The sequence below is a fragment of the Myxocyprinus asiaticus genome, chromosome 20, assembly GCF_019703515.2.
Source record: "Myxocyprinus asiaticus isolate MX2 ecotype Aquarium Trade chromosome 20, UBuf_Myxa_2, whole genome shotgun sequence".
Taxonomy (NCBI): Eukaryota; Metazoa; Chordata; class Actinopteri; order Cypriniformes; family Catostomidae; genus Myxocyprinus; species Myxocyprinus asiaticus.
The window spans coordinates 23,939,964-23,957,596 of NC_059363.1; the positions used below are offsets into that span (position 1 = coordinate 23,939,964).

Sequence of the window (17,633 nt, forward strand, 5' to 3'; positions counted from 1 at the left end):
ATTTTTGAAGACATCCTCACTATGCAACAATACTTTTGACCAGTACTGTACCATTTAAAATACAATATAATTTTGTTTAGTTTTGTGTGAAACTGAGTAAATATAGTGCTAAATAAGAGTTTATGATCTTTTTTTTTTTTTTTTTTTTTTGTAATTTTATGTTTGTTATTTACTATATTAAATGGTACGATGTATTGCCATTATATCGGCCTATCAGCCACCCTGCTCTCTGGATATTTGCATCGACATCGGCCATTAAAAAACCCATATCGGTCGACCACTGAATACCTTGGTACTGTATTCTCGGAAGTAACTTGGAGTACCATGTAAGTACAATGGAATTACCATATGATACCATCACTGTTCCATAGGACAACCAGTACTTTAAGCAATTCCATCTTAGCATAAGATTATAGGATATTAGTGGACTGAATTATGAAATATGTTTTTTTCTACAAAAAAAAAACTTAAAGCATGCTCCTTTCTGCTAAAAGTGAACAGAACATTCCCGCAATGGACTCACATGCCTTAAGATTGGACAAAAAGAAACCTGTCTGAATGCAACTGGCCATCCTTGAAATGTGATCTCTTGCAGGGGTCCAGGGGTCAGAGGCTAAAGGTGATGAGAAGAATGGAGCGGCGCTATCTGACTGGTCTTCTCAGCCTCTTTGTGTCCATTGAACCCCTGGCTGGACCATGCCTGAGCACATCAAAGAACTGCCCAGACATTGTTTGCCAGCCCTGACCTTTGGCCTGTTGCTATGCACTAGGTTTCACAGGGGAGAGTGTGTGTGTGTGTATGCTGGTAGAGAGACAGTGGGCAGAGGCTAAGCAGAAACCTGCTGTCACCCACTCTCTGCTCAGCAATAACGTTCAATAAGTTTTCTTTCCCTTTTCAGGCTCTTCTACTTGCCGTCTGCTAAGTTTTATCGTATGTGTAGAGCAAGGAATGACAGAGACCACTGCCCCCTCTTACGCAGACAACTCCCAAGGCTAAAAGTCTTTATAGCTGACCTCTTCCATGCTCTGTGGAAAAGTAATGAAAGCTGCACTTTCATCATGTTCTGGAGCAAACTATCAGGTGGCCAATGTATAGATTACTTTACTTCCAGACAGTACTAAAAAAACAGATAGAAAATGCTGATAATTAATCCAAACGTCTCAAACATGCTTTGTTCCCATGTTATGCTTGTCATCTTGTAACCTGGTAAATCTCCTCTTCTCTTCTGGAACTGAAGATTATAGCCTTGTTTTGCTTCAACACTGTAAAAAGTGTTAACCTGTTATTATTTCCTTACTGTAGCAATCATTTAAAAAGTGGAGGGGACAGAATGTTTAGCGCAAGATGATCATAAGTATATAAGATATATATTTTTATAGTAGTTAAGACCAGAATCAAATTTATGCTGCTGTAGTAACCAATATTGGGTAAAATTTAAAGAGAGCACATATAATTTACTAATTTGTGTCATATAGCCTACACTGTAAAAGGAGTAATTTTAACATTGAGGATCTGCAGTATTTCTACCTGATCTAACTGTAAAAAAATACTTTTGTTGGTATAACTTGAAGTAATCAGCTTGATTTAGTCATATAAATTATATTTTTTTTAATTTTAAAAAAGCAATTAATTTAGATGTAACCATATGAAGCACATTTTACCTAACCCAAGCTACCCGACAAATATTTTTTACAAATGCAGTATATACGAAATTGGTAACTGGTTAGATTGAAGTGAAAAATATCATTTAATATAACTGAATTAACATTAGGATATAAAAAAGCCAGTTTTATGGGTTAGATCAAGTAGAAATGGCTCCTTAAGGTAACAATTGCAGGTTACCACTTTTTACAGTGATCTGTCCTGCAACAACATCTTCCGCTTTCAGATGCATGCTATAATACCATAATAATATCATAGATCATAATCAAAAACATCAACAGATGCCAAATGACAACTTACATTGCTTGATGTCACAGTAAAAACATGAGACCTGGTGAGTATTTTGCAACCTGGTCTCATAGAATCAACGTTACTCTATATAAATTTTTGCAAACTGACTTGTACGTGCCGCTTCCTATGTTTTGCTGCAGTTTCCTGGTGAAACGAAGAGTAGAGGTGCTACAATAACTGCGTTTTATTCATTTCCACACGAATCACAAGTAGAATTGCAGATTATGACTTTATAAACACGTATTTTTCGTTTTATTACTCACCCCCCGCTATGTTATGATATCAAAACCCTTTTACTTTAACACATAATTTGAAAAGCAATAAATTTTAACACTTGTATTACATACCCACCTACATATACACATTTATTCCAATATGAACAGCTTGCTTGGTAGCTCACCTGAGTGTTGGACTTTGGACTCATCGACCATGATTCGAGTCCAGCCAAAGACGCACAAACATAAAAGTGACATGAAATTATGTGGTTGCTTCAGAAAATGTTCTTTTCATTTCGAATTGGCATTTCACTTGGAAATTGCAGCCAAACGTGTAACGAAGCACGTAATTTCAGATTTGCAAAAACATTACAATGCTCACATAAATTTTATGAGATCAGGCTGGTATTTTGCCACATTGAGTTTGTGACCAATGACTTGTGGCTGTGATCCAGCTCGGGTGAGTGACATGTTCGCCATGGAAACGATGCTACATGACGAGCTCATGTAGTACGTCGTTGAGCAGGTATCGTCTCCTAAGATATTAATCAGTAAATGTTTGCATTTACACATATAAGCAAAACGTCAACACATTTGCCCTGTGAAAAAGTGTGGGGTATGAACACGTCATATTCTTTGCGCATGCCGTAAGGAGCTATTTTTACCATATCTAAGCCTTAGCTTTGTTGGTGTCATTTAATGCATTCAGGTTTATTCAGTGATGTTAAATACTTGACTTGAAAAAAACCAGTTAATTTAGGTGTCTTAAGTTAGGTGTAACGACATGAAGCACATATACATGGACACCAGAAAGCAGCTTATTGCGAGAAAGCGGCGTTCCCGTTTACATGCACTGTTTAATGTACTCTTTACTCCCATATTCATGCAGCTCAGTCAGTAAGAAGCTTACTCCACAGAAACGTAATTTCCCTGCGACGCTTGTGTAAATAAACATGGCAACCGAGGAAGACTTCACTATTTTATTCTCTGTTGTTTCGCTTTATTTCCAGATATTCCAGAGTTGTTGCTGTGTTTGTTTCCTTAACTTTCCATTGCGACCTGCAGCGGAATTGCGCTACAATAGTGGGGTTTCCCCTGTTGAGTAAAAAAAAAAAAAAAAGATTTCCCCAGTGTACTTGAGTGCATATACATGAACATGAGGGACAGCCGATATTTTACATTGGTATGTATAAATGGGTATAATTGATAGTGCTTTTCCCACTGTACTCCCAGAAATGTTGAATTATTTCCTCTGTGTTGACTTGTTTTTGGGCTGCATTCTATTAAGTTAGTTATCCAGTCTGTTCACGCACATGCGCACTCCTCAACAACCTGTAAGAACGCCGCTTATGTGTTTACATGGCCACATATGACGTGTTCTCTGGGAGAAACCTTGGTGTGTTAAAGCGTTTTCCCTTTTTAGCCCTTAAATGATGTTAGGAAAACTGCGTTTTCGTTTACATGACATTTCAGAATGCCACTTTCTGCAAAAACTGTGGTTATTTTTCGGTTAATGTTTTTTGTTCTTTTCGGTGTATGATTTTATAATTGTACAACCAAATAGTTAAATGTTTTAATTGTTTAACAATTTAAGGTAACATTAGGCTGAAATACTCCTTTTCAGACAATTATCATGGTAGCCATAGTATACGTTTGTTGATGTTACCTAATTTGTCAGGTTGTTTTAGTCAGATTCAATAACATTTTGACTTGAAAGCAAGTTAATTTCACATGATATATATTTTTTTACATAACCTGACAAAGTTTTTAATTCTGTTGTAACTACTGCAAAATCATAAGTTAGGCTAATATGGGGTCTTCTTCAAACAATGTAAGGAGTTTTTTAAAACTTTGTCAATTTGTATAATTTATTTTTTGATAACGGTGGTGGCTAACACCAGGTTGCACTGTAAAAAAAAAATAAAATGTCAGGTAGCCTAAAAATCTGCTTTATGTGGTAACATCTAAAGGAACTTTGAAGTTTTTTGTATGTGTTTTTGTTATGTAATATGGCTGGATCAACTAGGTTACACCAACAAAAGTATTTTTTATTTTATTGTTTATTTATTTATTTTATCCCCTTTCTCCCAATTTGGAATGCCCAATTCCCACTACTTAGTATGTCCTCGTGGTGACGTGGCTACTCACCTCAATCCGGGTTGCCTCCGCTTCTGAGACCGTCAGTCCGTGCATCTAATCATGTGGCTCGTTGTGCATGACACCGCAGAGACTCCGCATGTGGAGGCTCATGCTACGCTCCGCAATCCATGCACAACTTACCATGAGCCCCATTGAGAGCGCGAACCACTGATCGTGACCACGAGGAGGTTACCCCATGTGACTCTACCCTCCTTAGCAACCGGGCCAATTTGGTTGCTTAGGAGACCTGGCTGGAGTCACTCAGCACACCTTGGATTCGAACTCGCGACTCCAGGGGTGGTAGTCAGCGTCAATACTCGCTGAGCTACCCAGACCCCCAACAAAAGTATTTTTAAGGGTTTATTGTAAGTAGAATTTAACCACATTTTACAGTGTACTGCCGTTTTACTGCAGTAACAAATTTAGTAACTATGGTATTTTTTTTAGCAGAAACTATAGTTACCATGATCATTTTTTGAAGGAGATGTTGACTGAATTACCTACTGAGTGAATCTGACACATATGAAACATGAGTTGACAAATGTGGCTCATCTGTGATATTTTGTAGCAGATTCTTGACATCATTTGAAGTGTTTAGAGATTTAGAGATGTTAAAGTTAAGAGAGAGAGAGTGGGAGGATAGTCTGGCCATAAACAGAGACACAATAATCGGGTGATGTTACCAGGGAGAAGTCCAGTCCCGGACACATGAAAGAGCTTGTCACTTCCCCGAGCTCTGTTCGGGAGTATGGGACTGTGGAACGTCCTCGTTGTTATCACATCTTGCTCTTTTATCTCCTCAACTATCTACAGAGCCTGCCTGCCTGCCTGCATTTGCATTTGTTTAATGAACTGCCTTTTTCTCCCCCTTAGAAAAAATGCTTTATTTTTGTGGTGGAACCCCTGACTAGCACCAAATGTTTGATTAGCTCCATACGAGTTTGGTGTATGTAGTTTGAAAGCTTTAGAAGAACTTAAAGGTGGTTCACACCGAATGCGTTTTTGTGTCCATCAGCACTATTTTTACATTGTTTTTATTTTCTGTATGTAAACATGCGCTACACAGATGTCTTTAACCATCGTGCATTGTCATTTTTCAGCATTTTGTGCTGGAGTGCCATGTTTTTTAGATGCTGTCTCAAGTTAAAAACAACTTAAACTTTTAAAAACGCTTATTGAGTCACTTGCATTCTATTAGTTGTGCTGCGTCTAGCTTCTTTTAGCACAAGAATGCGTTCAGTCTGAACTTCCCATTACATTTAGACTTTTTTTAAAAGTCAGCTCAGGTTGGTAATAAGTTAGCTATGTCAGCCCAAAATAATAGTTGCCTCCAGATATTTTCTCCCCTTGTGGTTAGTGTTTATATGACATGTTGCTGGTTCCCAGTGTGTAAGACATGTGTTGTGGCTGAGGGAAGGAATATATGGCAGAGAGAGAGCATTTACAGTTGTGCTCAAAAGTTTGCATACCCTTGGAGAATTGGTAATATATGTACCATTTTTAAAGAAAACATGAGTGAGCAGGCAAAACACATTTCTTTTATTTCTTATGGGATTCATATTCAACTGTAGGTTATAACAGAATGGCACAATCATAAAACAAAACATGGCAACAAAGAAAAAAATGTAATGACCCCTGTTCAAAAGTCTGCACACCCTTAGTTCTTAATACTGTGTATTGCCCCCTTTAGCATCAATTACAGCGTGCAGTCTTTTGTAATAGTTGTCTATGAGGCCCCAAATTCTTGCAGGTGGTATAGCTGCCCATTCGTCTTGGCAAAATGCCTCCAGTTCATTCAAAGTCTTTGGTCGTCTTGCATGAACCGCATGTTTGAGATCTCCCCAGAGTGACTCGATGATATTAAGGTCAGGAGACTGTGATGGCCACTCCAGAACCTTCACCTTTTTCTGCTGTAACCACTGGAGGGTCAACTTGGCCTTGTGCTTAGGGTTATTGTCGTGCTGGAAAGTCCAAGAGCGTCCCATGCGCAGCTTTCATGCAGAAGAATGCAAATTGTCTGCCAGTATTTTCTGATAACATGCTGCATTCATCTTGCCATCAATTTTCACAAGATTCCCCATGCCTTTAGAGCTCACACACCCCCAAAACATCAGTGTGCCACCACCATGCTTCATAGTGGGAATGGTATTCTTTTCACTATAGGCCTTGTTGACCCCTCTCCAAACATAGCACTTATGGTTGTGACCATAAAGCTCTATTTTGGTCTCATCACTCCAAATTACAGTGTGCCAGAAGCTGTGAGGCGTGTCAAGGTGTTGTCGGGCATATTGTAACCGGGCTTTTTTGTGGCATTGGCGCAGTAAAGACTTCTTTCTGGCAACTCGACCATGCAGCTCATTTTTGTTCAAGTATCATCGTATTGTGCTCCTTGAAACAACCACACCATCTTTTTCCAGAGCAGCCTGTATTTCTCCTGAGGTTACCTGTGGGTTTTTCTTTGTATCCCTAACAATTCTTCTGGCAGTTGTGGTTGAAATCTTTCTTGGTCTACCTGACCTTGGCTTGGTATCAAGAGATCCCCAAATTTTCCACTTCTTAATAAGTGATTGAACAGAACTGACTGGCATTTTCAAGGCTTTGGATATCTTTTTATATCATTTTCCATCTTTATAAAGTTCCATTATCTTGTTACGCAGGTCTTTTGACAGTTCTTTTGTGCTCCCCATGGTTCAGTATCTAGCCTGCTCAGTGCATCCACGTGAGAGCTAACAAACTCATTGACTATTTATACACAGACACTAATTGCAATTTAAAAAGTTAAAATTAACCTTTAACTGCCATTTAAACCTGTGTGTCACCTTGTGTGTCTGTAACAAGGCCAAACATTCAAGGGATAACAATGTAAACTTTTGATCAGGGCCTTTTGGGTGATTTCTGTTACCATTATGATTTAAAAAGGAGCCAAACAACTATGTGGTAATAAATGGCTTCATATGATCACTATCCTTAAATAAAAGACTTGCATGATCAGTCATATTTTCAAAATCAATGCCAAAATTTCTGCCAGGGTATGCAAACATTTGAGCACAACTGTAAAGCAGAGGGGATTATGTCCAAGGGACTTTGTGACCCAAGTTTGTTCTGCCCCAGAGCTCCTTTAATTAGTGGCTTTAGTTTGCTGCCATTCACACGCTTGGACATTACATTCTCCAGTGTACAATACCAAGAAAAAAAATATTAAGTTGTTCTGTGACAACACTATAAAAGTGTTCTGTCTTGTAACTTAAAAATGCGTGAACATCTAAATAAACATGGTTTATTCAAAACTATTAATTTATATGGCTTTCTCAACCGAAAAAACTAAAACAAAAAACAGGTTACACAAAAAAAGGTATTTTAAGGGTAAGTTTATTTAGAACATATCTACTTTTTACATATTTTCACGTAATATTTTTACAGACAAAACATGTCCTGGTCAATAGAGTAAATCCTTAAAAAACACATTATTCATCTTTTTTAACCTTTTTATTCTTCCTGTGAGCTCAGTCTTTCCAAATTTTGTTTACTGTTGGAAGGAGGTCATCTCTCTCTCTCTCTCTCTCTCTCTCTCTCTCTCAGTCTGGGTCAGGATGCCCTGACATTGGTTATAGTGACTTTATAAGGTTGCAAATTGGACACCCAGGAAAAATCCACTATTTCTTTTAACTTTCTGATGGGAAGCTGGCTCACTGCAGGCACTGCCATAAAAATCGCACTAATCAAATGGCCATTAGTTACACAGCAGATGATTCATTATTTGAGTTCAGTCTTATTCTGTGCTAATCATACATATTTACTGACTGTGGAGAGGGTTTGATTGTGTAGAGAGTCAGTGACTTCAGTTCTACTTAAATGAGCAGACTTCAGGCTCTGTAGTCAGAGGGGTGTGTGTGTGTGTGTGCACAGTTAAATTTGTCCTCAAATATCCTCTCTCTGATAGAGCTGTTTGCTTTCTCATAGTGAGTTTTAAAATCCAGCTAGATTTTGCTTTTTGTGACATTATTCATTAAAATACTGAATAATGCAAAATACATTGTAAAAAAAAAAATAATAATAATAAAACAAAATTTGTGAGGTGATCTATAATGATTTATGTAAAAACATCTAAATTAACTGGTTTTATCTAAATAAATAAAAAATCACAAAGAAATGTATCAGTCAATCTAAAGAAATTAATATTAATTTTAATACACATGTATAAAATAATGAGCACTCACCTGAGATGAAGACTCCAGTCATATCAATAATCTTATAAAAGCTGTTTTATTCTACACAAAGAGGGTCGCCTCATGGAGGCCGCCATGTTAGGATCGCATGACCAGCTGAATACTACTTATTTAATCTCAGTAACTGCCCTGTTATTAGATACTTTAACTCATGAATAAAATTAATCATGGCTGACTGTGAATAGTGAATTTTCTACAATGGCATTGGTAACTAAAAACTATTGTGTTTGAATGATGCTTCATCCACACTAGTGTTAGTGTAAAATACAAGATAACTGCCATATTGACTAGCACAACATAAACAAAAAATTACTACATGCACCTTTAATGTTATGTTACACAAAGAAAAGCAATTTTAAGGGTCATATCAGGTTGAAATAGCTCCTTAAGGCTCCAATACACTCACTGTGTGAAGTTCTTCTTCATTCTATGCTCAGAGCTAAAAAGAAATTCAAAACAGTCATGCAATGGTATACTGTTTGCGAACATTCAGACACCAACCACAACACTGTAGGGAGGTGTTTAGATGAGCATTAAAACCTGAGGTTACACAAGACTATATGTAAAACATCAACAAACACGACATTAAAATGTGTTATCAATGACTATTTGCCTCATACTATGAGTAGAATTCACATGAGAACAGTAAGAGGTGCTGTTTTAACCACTTGATGATAATTTACAGTAATAGACATGCTGAATATAATTTGTAATTTGTCATGTTTACATTCTGCATTCATGATGCTTATGTTCTAACACACTGTACCTGCATATAGTTTCATATGATATAATACTGTTTTTTATTATTATTATTATTATTATTATTTTATACACAACATGGTCTTGAAAAAAAATTCTAGATCACACATAACGACAATGTGGACCAATGACCAGCAGCCGATGTGAAGTTTTCCTGAAACAAACTTAAAAACACCTTATTTTTGGCCAGATTTTGTTCTAAATGACATCACACCCATTCGTTTTTCAGTTTCACTTAAAGAATATTGGGGCCTATAAAGGTGCACTCAGTGACTTTTGTCTTTGTGTCATCTTGGACTTACAGGCCACATTCACATAGCAGCAGAATACGGTTGTCAGCCCTGTTCTGAGTGCTTAATACGGTTATGTTCACACACGGGACGGTTATTTATGGGTGTGACAACCACATTCTATAACCGAACTGACACCTGCAAATTGTTCAGGTCTCACAACCGCATTATCGGCAAGCCTGTGCTGTGTGAATGGAACCGTACTGGACAACTAGTAGTTAGTTACATCATGTACAGTGAGAGACATGCTGCATTGTATACGTGTGGGGTTCGTGTGTTTCATATGGAGTTTTGTTAACTCTTGGAGACGGAGAAATGAGCTGCGTGTCATCCGAAGACTCTGAGCGCTGTTAAAAAGCATTCAAAGCCACTGTCGGTTAATTATGATCTGATGGATGAGCTCGAGCCTCGATTGTACTAATTTATTTAATAACGCGCCTGCAATTGTGATAAGACATGCAGGTGTTATGGCCGTCACCATCTTTTAGTCACTGTCACTATGGTTACAGCTGTTAGAATACAGTTGTGACTTCTGTTGTTCGTTCATTCAGTATTTATACTGCTATTGTACACTGTTGAATGAACAGGACATTTCAAGACCCACACCTGTAAGTAAATATGGTTGTTAATCCCAAACACTGACTGTGTGAACATAGCCACACTGACACCTAGCGGCTTGGATGCAGCATAATTTAAGTCAAGTCAAGTCATTTTTATTTGTAAAGCGCTTTTAACAACACACTTCGTTTAAAAGCAGCTTTACAGGAAATCATGCATTAACAAAAACAAAAACAAAACATGAAACTGTAATATCTATAATGTCTTACAGTGATCGTTGTGTAGTTTGATTAAATATGATTTTAAAATGTGTATAGAAATTAAATAATTAAATAATAATTGTATTTAGAACCCCTGTGAGCAAGCTGAAGGCAACTGTGGCAAGGAACACAAAACTCCATAAGATGTTGGTTAATGGAGAAAAATAAATTTGGGAGAAACCAGACTCACTGTGGGGGCCAGTTCCCCTCTGGCTAAACAACATGAATATAATGCCAATATTAGTTATTTGTGTGCAGTGCAATAAATTTGTAAATAAAGTAAGTGTTAAGGTCCAGTGTTTTAAAAATAAAATATATTTTTTTTAAGTTTAATGACTAATGTCTTTGAAGTCCATCCTGGATTAGCTGCAGAAGTTCACATAGATGCATTGTCCTTTGTTAGTTGGCTGATGAAAGCTTTGTTGGTAATTAAATGATAGTCTGTGTATTCCAGTTCAAGAGTGTAGTCTATCAATAGACAAAGGTGATGCAGGCAGAGATCAATGAGGTGCATCGCAGTTCAACCTGCAAGTCATTTCAGTGAGGTTCGTTGGGGTCCATCCTAAGTCCAGGGTTCAGGCAGTGGCATATGAAGTATCCGATGTCTTGCAGATGTAGTTGGCATCAGTTTATCCTGTGAAGTCAAAAACTGAAGTGATGTATAGCTAGCACCGGTTGTAGTTTGTCGTCATCTCTCAGCGACACGTAGCAGCGGAGTCCGACACCAAGCAGGAATGGAGCTGGATCTGGCAGTCTCATAGCCTCGGGATATGAATCCAGAGGTTGAGACATGGAAACAAATAGAATAATATTAGCACAGATGCCATTCAGTTTTACGCAGAGTTATAGATCATGATGGATGTTTCTGGTTCCGGCAGACCTAAGTAAAGCAACCTAATTGTGAGTTGAAGGATAAATTAGGTGTATGCCTGGCTAAATGGATCAGTGTTTAGTCTAGACTTAAACTGAGTAAGTGTGTCTGCATCCCGTGTTAGGGAGACTATTCCATAGTTTAGGAGCCAAGTATGAAAAGGATCTACCTCCTTTTGTGGATTTTGTTATTCTTGGAATTATTAATAAGTCAGAATTTTGTGATCGCAATGAACGTGATGGAATATAGCATGTCAGAAGGTCACTTAAGTACTGTGGAGTTAGACCATTCAAAGCTTTGTATGTAGTTAACAGAATTTAAACATTAATACAAAATTTAACAGGTAGCCAGTGTAACGACGATAAAATTGGGCTAATATGATCATATTTCTTGGTTCTAGTCAGCACACTGGCAGCTGCATTTTGAACCAATTGAAGTTGTTTTATTGAACTTGCTGGACATCCTCCCAGTAATGCATTACAATAATCTGGTCTTGAGGTCATGAACGCATTAATTAATTTTTTGCATCAGCAACAGAGAGCATGTGTCGTAATTTAGCAATATTTCTCAGGTGGAAGAATGCTGTTCTACTAACACTGGAAATTTGATTTTCAAAGGACAGATTGGTATCAAATATAACACCTAAGTTCTTTGCTGAAGAAGACGACGTAACAGTACATCCATCGAGTCAAATTATATTTTAGCAGCTTATATTTCAAGGCTCCAGACTAAAAAAATGACTTAGACTGAAACATTAAGGAGCCAAATGGCTGTTTTTAGTCGGAAAAAATGTTCCCCATTCTGATGGTTGATGTGAACATTAACTGAAGTTAATCTGATCATATCTGCATGATTTTATGCACTGCACTGCTGCCACACGATTGGCTGATTAGATAATCGCATGGATGATTGTTGGTGCCATACGGGCTGGTTTGAGTATTTCTGTAACTGCTGATCTCCTGGAATTTTCACACACAGCAGTCTCTAGAATTTACTCCGAATGGTGCCAAAAACAAAAAACATCTAGTGAGCGGCAGTTCTGCAGATGGAAATAACTTGTTGATGAGAGAGGTCAACAGAGAATGGCCAGACTGCTTCGAACTGACAAAGTCTACGGTAACTCAGATAACCGCTCTGCAAAAAAAATTTGAATATTGCCTTAGTCTTTCTTTACTGTTACCGGATGGCCCCAGACACAGAGACTACAAGAGTGCAAATTGAAAGAAATCCCAGATGCAGTTTATTGTGCTACTCCAATCCCAATCAATAATTACCAGAATGAAAAAAAGTGGTACACAATACGGGACTTTTAATTATCAAGGAGCCCCAAATACACATGGGACTCTTATTTGGAAATCTGCACTCCCAGTTGTGAGCTCACTGACGGCTGATTCACTGAGAAAGTGAATCTGATTCAAACTGCTAACCTGAGCTCCTGAGTTAAAACCCTCAATTCTTTTCAGATGATTCATGAAAAAGATCCGGTTCAAAATAGTCATTTGTTCACGACTCTCTCATGCTGGGTTTGTTGTTGGGTGCGGTGCAGCGAGCTTGTCAGAAACAGAACGGGTGAAAAACGGCGCGAGACACACTGGCGCTCTAAAGATGTATTCAGTAACTCACAAGATATCTGACAAAACCGCATATGAATGCACACAACCCGACTGTCACCAGTGGAGACTAAACTTTAAATTATTGTCGCAATCAATTATTTTTGGTCGCATTTGTGACCAATTTAGTCGCAGTCTGGAGCCCTGTATTTAGAGGTTTTTGGTCAATCATTAGTACTTCTGTTTTGTCGGAATTGAGTAGAAGGAAATTTCTGGCCATCTAATATTTGATTTCATTGATACACTCTGCTAATTTGGAGAATTGTGAATTTTCATTTGGTTTAGAAGAAATATAAAGTTGGGTATCGTCTGCATAACAGTGGAAACTTTATTCCATGATTCCTGATAATGTCTCCCAGGGGAAGCATGTATAAGGAGAAAAGCAGAGGCCCTAAAACTGATCCCTGTGGCACTCCATACTTAAGTTTTGTTTGATTTGACAATTCCTCATTTACACATACAAAGTGGTAGCGGTCTGATAAATAGGACCTAAACCATGCTAATGCAAGTCCACTAATGCCAACATAATTCTCCAGCCTATTCAAGAGAATGTCATGATCTACCGTGTCGAAGGCAGCACTAAGATCTAAAAGCACTAGAAGAGAAATGCAGCCACGATCAGATGATAAGAGCAAGTCATTTGTAACTCTGATAAGTGCAGTCTCTGTACAGTGATGGGGCCTAAATCCTGACTGAAATTGTTCATATATTCCATTTTTCTGTAGAAATTAACATAGTTGGGAGGACACTACCTTTTCTAGTATTTTCGACATAAATGGTAGATTTGAAATCGGTCTGTAATTAGCCAATTCTCTAGGATTATTTAAAATCAATAGTTTACAGATTGAGATGCCATTTTAGAAATTTAGTATTCCCAATCAGCCATGATTAATTTAGTCAGTAAGACAAAGTGTCTAATAACAGGACGGTTACTGAGATTAAGCGAGTAGTATTCAGCTGGTCATGTGATTCTTACATGTTAGCCCCTGTGTGTGGACCCTCTTCATGTAGAATAAAACAGCTTTTATAAGGTTACTGATATGACTGGAGTCTTCATTTTAATGTGAGTGGTAATGATTTCCTACATATATTGCAAAATAACAATTCATGTTTTTAGGAGTTAACCTTTTTAATGAAGAAAAATTACTGAGTGCACCTTTAGTTTTGTTTGTTTGGCACAATTTCACATTTTACAGTTTTTAATGACTTCAGTTATTAGTATACTAAGGAGTAGTAACTGAAATAATGAAGTAATATTTTAAAACAAAATCATTTGGATTGTGTTGCTTGTGTTCTTTCAGTTGTCATAATGCTTTTTTATCACATTTGAAACAGTGACAAAGTGTCAAAGCAGACTTTTTCACTGATGAAGACATATTCATGTTTTACTTTTACATTTTAATATAATAATATTTTACACATTCTCATTCTATTAAAGGTCATGGGGAACTCATACACAGGGCACCTTCAGAGCTCACGTTTCGAGGAAGTGCTTCACAACTCTATAGAAGCGTCACTGCGCTCCAACACTGTAGTGCCCAGACCTGTGTTCTCCCAGCTGTACCTGGAGGCAGAGCACAGGCCTTACTCTCATGATGGTTAGCCTCCATAATCACTGTTTTCTATCTTCTGTCTTCTTATCTATTACATCTGCATCTCCTGCTGTACAGGCAAAATAATTTAGGTTTCTGAGAACAAAGGGAATTGTTTTGATATGCTGATATTGCATTGCTGTCAATTTTCTAGAATGTTGTTTGCAGATTATTATCTTGCTACTTGAGCATGTGTGAATTTTCCCAACAGGTCGGATAGATGAGGAAAATGATGAAGAGGATGGCTCAGATTCAAACAGCCCTCCAATCCCATATCAGATGAAGCCTCCACCAGAGGGCTCCTGTACCACTGATGGTGAGATCACATGAGAGTGTCTGATACAGTTCAGACCAATAGGGATTAGCTAAACAGTTGGTCAGTACATACAGTATATATTTATTCAGAACATTAATGGATGATCAGAGATTCAGTATATTCATAAAGTCTCATGTTCGGAGTAGAATACTAGCTTATTACTAATTATGCAGTATGTCGTATTTATTTATTTTTTTAATAGTAAGTGAAACAGTAGACATTAAGCAATGATAAACGTTTTAAACAGTAGTATGCATCATTGTTGTCACATATCCTCATCATGTTGCATTTGAGTGGTGTCCAGTGATCGTCTTGGAAATAAAAACAGTTATTTCACCTTTTCAATTCAAATTTGAGTAAAAATGTCTTTTGGCAGTTACAAATACTAGAAAACATACACATAAAAAACAACTGATACAGGTGCACAACAAAAAATATGTGCCAATATCAAAACAAAAGTCGGCACACTGTTGTTCCCAAAGAGATATTTTTTAAATATTCTCACCAAAAAAGCATTCGTTTTGAGCCACATGATCTTCACCTCATTTTTTTGTTTGTTTGTTTTTAGGCAGTCCAATCAAATAATGAGTCCAAAAAATTGTGGCTATAATTACTTCTGATTAATCACACTGAAAATGGAAAATCAAGTTTAGCGCATTGCATATACTACACATAGGATTCCCAAAGTCAAGGAAAAACGTGGAAATTTAAAAATGGAAATTTCATGGAAAGTTATGGAAATTTATAAAATCTAAGTCATGTGAATTTCTATAGTGAATATACATTTCTCTAGCTTTCCTCTGCTCTAAAAAATATCTCATCAGCTAGATGTTACTTCTGTGTAGAGTAAGGGGTCGTTCAGACCGAACACATTTGTGCATTAAAAAAAAGAAAAAGAAAAGCTAGATGCAGTGCAATGAATATAAAAGAACGAAGGTCTCTCGAGACACATGCAACTAAAAAACGAGGTGCTCCTGCTTGAGATGCAAACCAAAAACAACAAAAAAACAGTGAGATGCACTGCAATGGTCAAAAACCATATTTTCCTAGAAAAACTATTGAAAAACAGCACAGACGAATGTAAAAAACATGTTCGGTGTGGACTGCCCCTAAAACTTGCTCCCAAGCCATAGTGATGTCCGATTTGTGAACGAATTGTTCTTTTGGGTCAAAGATGGCTTAAAAAGGCTTACTAATCAGTCTGAATGATTCATTGCGAATTGGTCTGAATACAAATTATTTTTTTAATTCTGTGTTCAGTAATCACACATGTCTGGAAAGGTCATGGAAAAGTCATGGAATTTCACTGGTCAAAAAGGCTTGGAACCCTTTACATATTTACTGAAGAATAAGTAAGAGTAGTATGTTATGCTATTCCAAACATAACCTCAGTGAACATTCACTTAACAGAGTTAACGCTGATTAGACATTGTTTCAATCACTCACATTACACTGTCCCTGTCTTTCAGGGTTCTGTCAGGCAGGCAAAGACCTGCGGCTATCGTCGATGGCCACCGAGTTGTTTGAAGTCCCACCTGGGTTTCTGCTTGTCGGAGCAAAATCTCCCAGCGTGCCTGATCACATTCTGGTGTGTGCAGTGGATCTGCAGTTTCTCCCAGACAAATGTGGACGCAATGCACTTTTAGGTAAGACACACTGAACCTCATGCACCTGAATTTGAATAACTTCCATAAATAAAAAATAAAAAAAAGCAAGAGAATGAGAGAAAGAGAGAGAAGGAAAACCCTGAGCACGGAGCCTGTACCCAACCTGGTGGGACCACATTTCCATTTCTCAGAGAGACATTTTTAGGTCTTTAATTTAGGTTTCTATGGCCCCCAGATCAGCTCAGCACCCTCTTTTCTGGTGATGGTTGGTGGCTATGGAAATTGGGCGCTCAGATGGCTATGGTCTGAACTGTGTCTCTATTTCAAATAACTGATGTCGTCTTCAAGGCATGTAGACAGCATCTGTGCACTCAAAGACTGTTTGTCTTGAAAGCAGATATTCACAGGATGTCTTGTCTGTTCTTTCCTCATAGGGTTCTCAGGGAACTGCATGGGCTGTGGCAAGAAGGGCTTCCGGTACTTCACTGAGTTTGCCAATCACATCAACCTGAAGCTTACCACGCAACCCAAGAAGCAGAAGCACTTAAAGTACCACCTGCTCAGGAACGCACAGGGCATACTGGTCAAGGGACCACCAATCTGCTGGAAGGGTATAGGTAATATCCATTAGAACTTCAGTCAAATGGAACAAAGAAGTTTAGACAGTTAAAGGGATAGTTCACCCAAAAATTAAAATTATCTCATCATTTACTCACCCTCATGCCATCCCAGATGCGTATGACTTTCTTTCTTCTGCAGAACACGGATGAATATTTTTAGAAGAACATCTCAGCTCTGTTGGTTCTCACAATGGAAGTGAATGGTGACTAGAACTCACTAAAAGGACATAAAGGCAGCATAAAAGTAATCCATAAGACTCCAGTGGTTAAATGCATATCTTCTCAAGTTATATGATAGGTGTGGGTGAGAAACAGATCAATATTTAAGTCCTTTCTCTTTACTATAAATCTCCAGCCCCAACCAGGAGGTAGCTGAATGTGAAAGTGAAAGTAAAAGTGTAGATTTACAGTGAAAAAGGACTTAAATACTGATATGCATAAGTGGCCATCGGAGACCCATTTTTTTTTACCATGGCTCGCCTGTCCACTTGTGATCAGATCATCTAAGACATATCTTAATACCCGGTGTAAACAGTGCCTGAGTAGGAGGTTAGTGACCACTAGTGACCTTATCCAGCCAGTGACTTGCAAGAGGGCTGACTTGACCTCACCCTAT

The 17,633-nt window shown here is 37.8% G+C and overlaps 1 protein-coding gene across 1 annotated transcript in view; it reads left to right on the forward strand.

Annotated features, from left to right (window-relative positions):
• The first annotated feature begins 955 nt into the window (after positions 1-955).
• The window catches only part of LOC127411079 (protein GREB1-like), a 58,075-nt gene continuing 41,397 nt past the window's right edge, over positions 956-17,633 (forward strand). Inside the window, exons 1-5 of the mRNA XM_051646444.1 lie at positions 956-1,081; positions 14,321-14,480; positions 14,686-14,790; positions 16,260-16,436; positions 16,832-17,014. Coding sequence (XP_051502404.1) covers positions 1,022-1,081; positions 14,321-14,480; positions 14,686-14,790; positions 16,260-16,436; positions 16,832-17,014 — 685 coding nt within the window. The 5' untranslated portion in view covers positions 956-1,021. The remainder of the gene's footprint in view (positions 1,082-14,320; positions 14,481-14,685; positions 14,791-16,259; positions 16,437-16,831; positions 17,015-17,633) is intronic.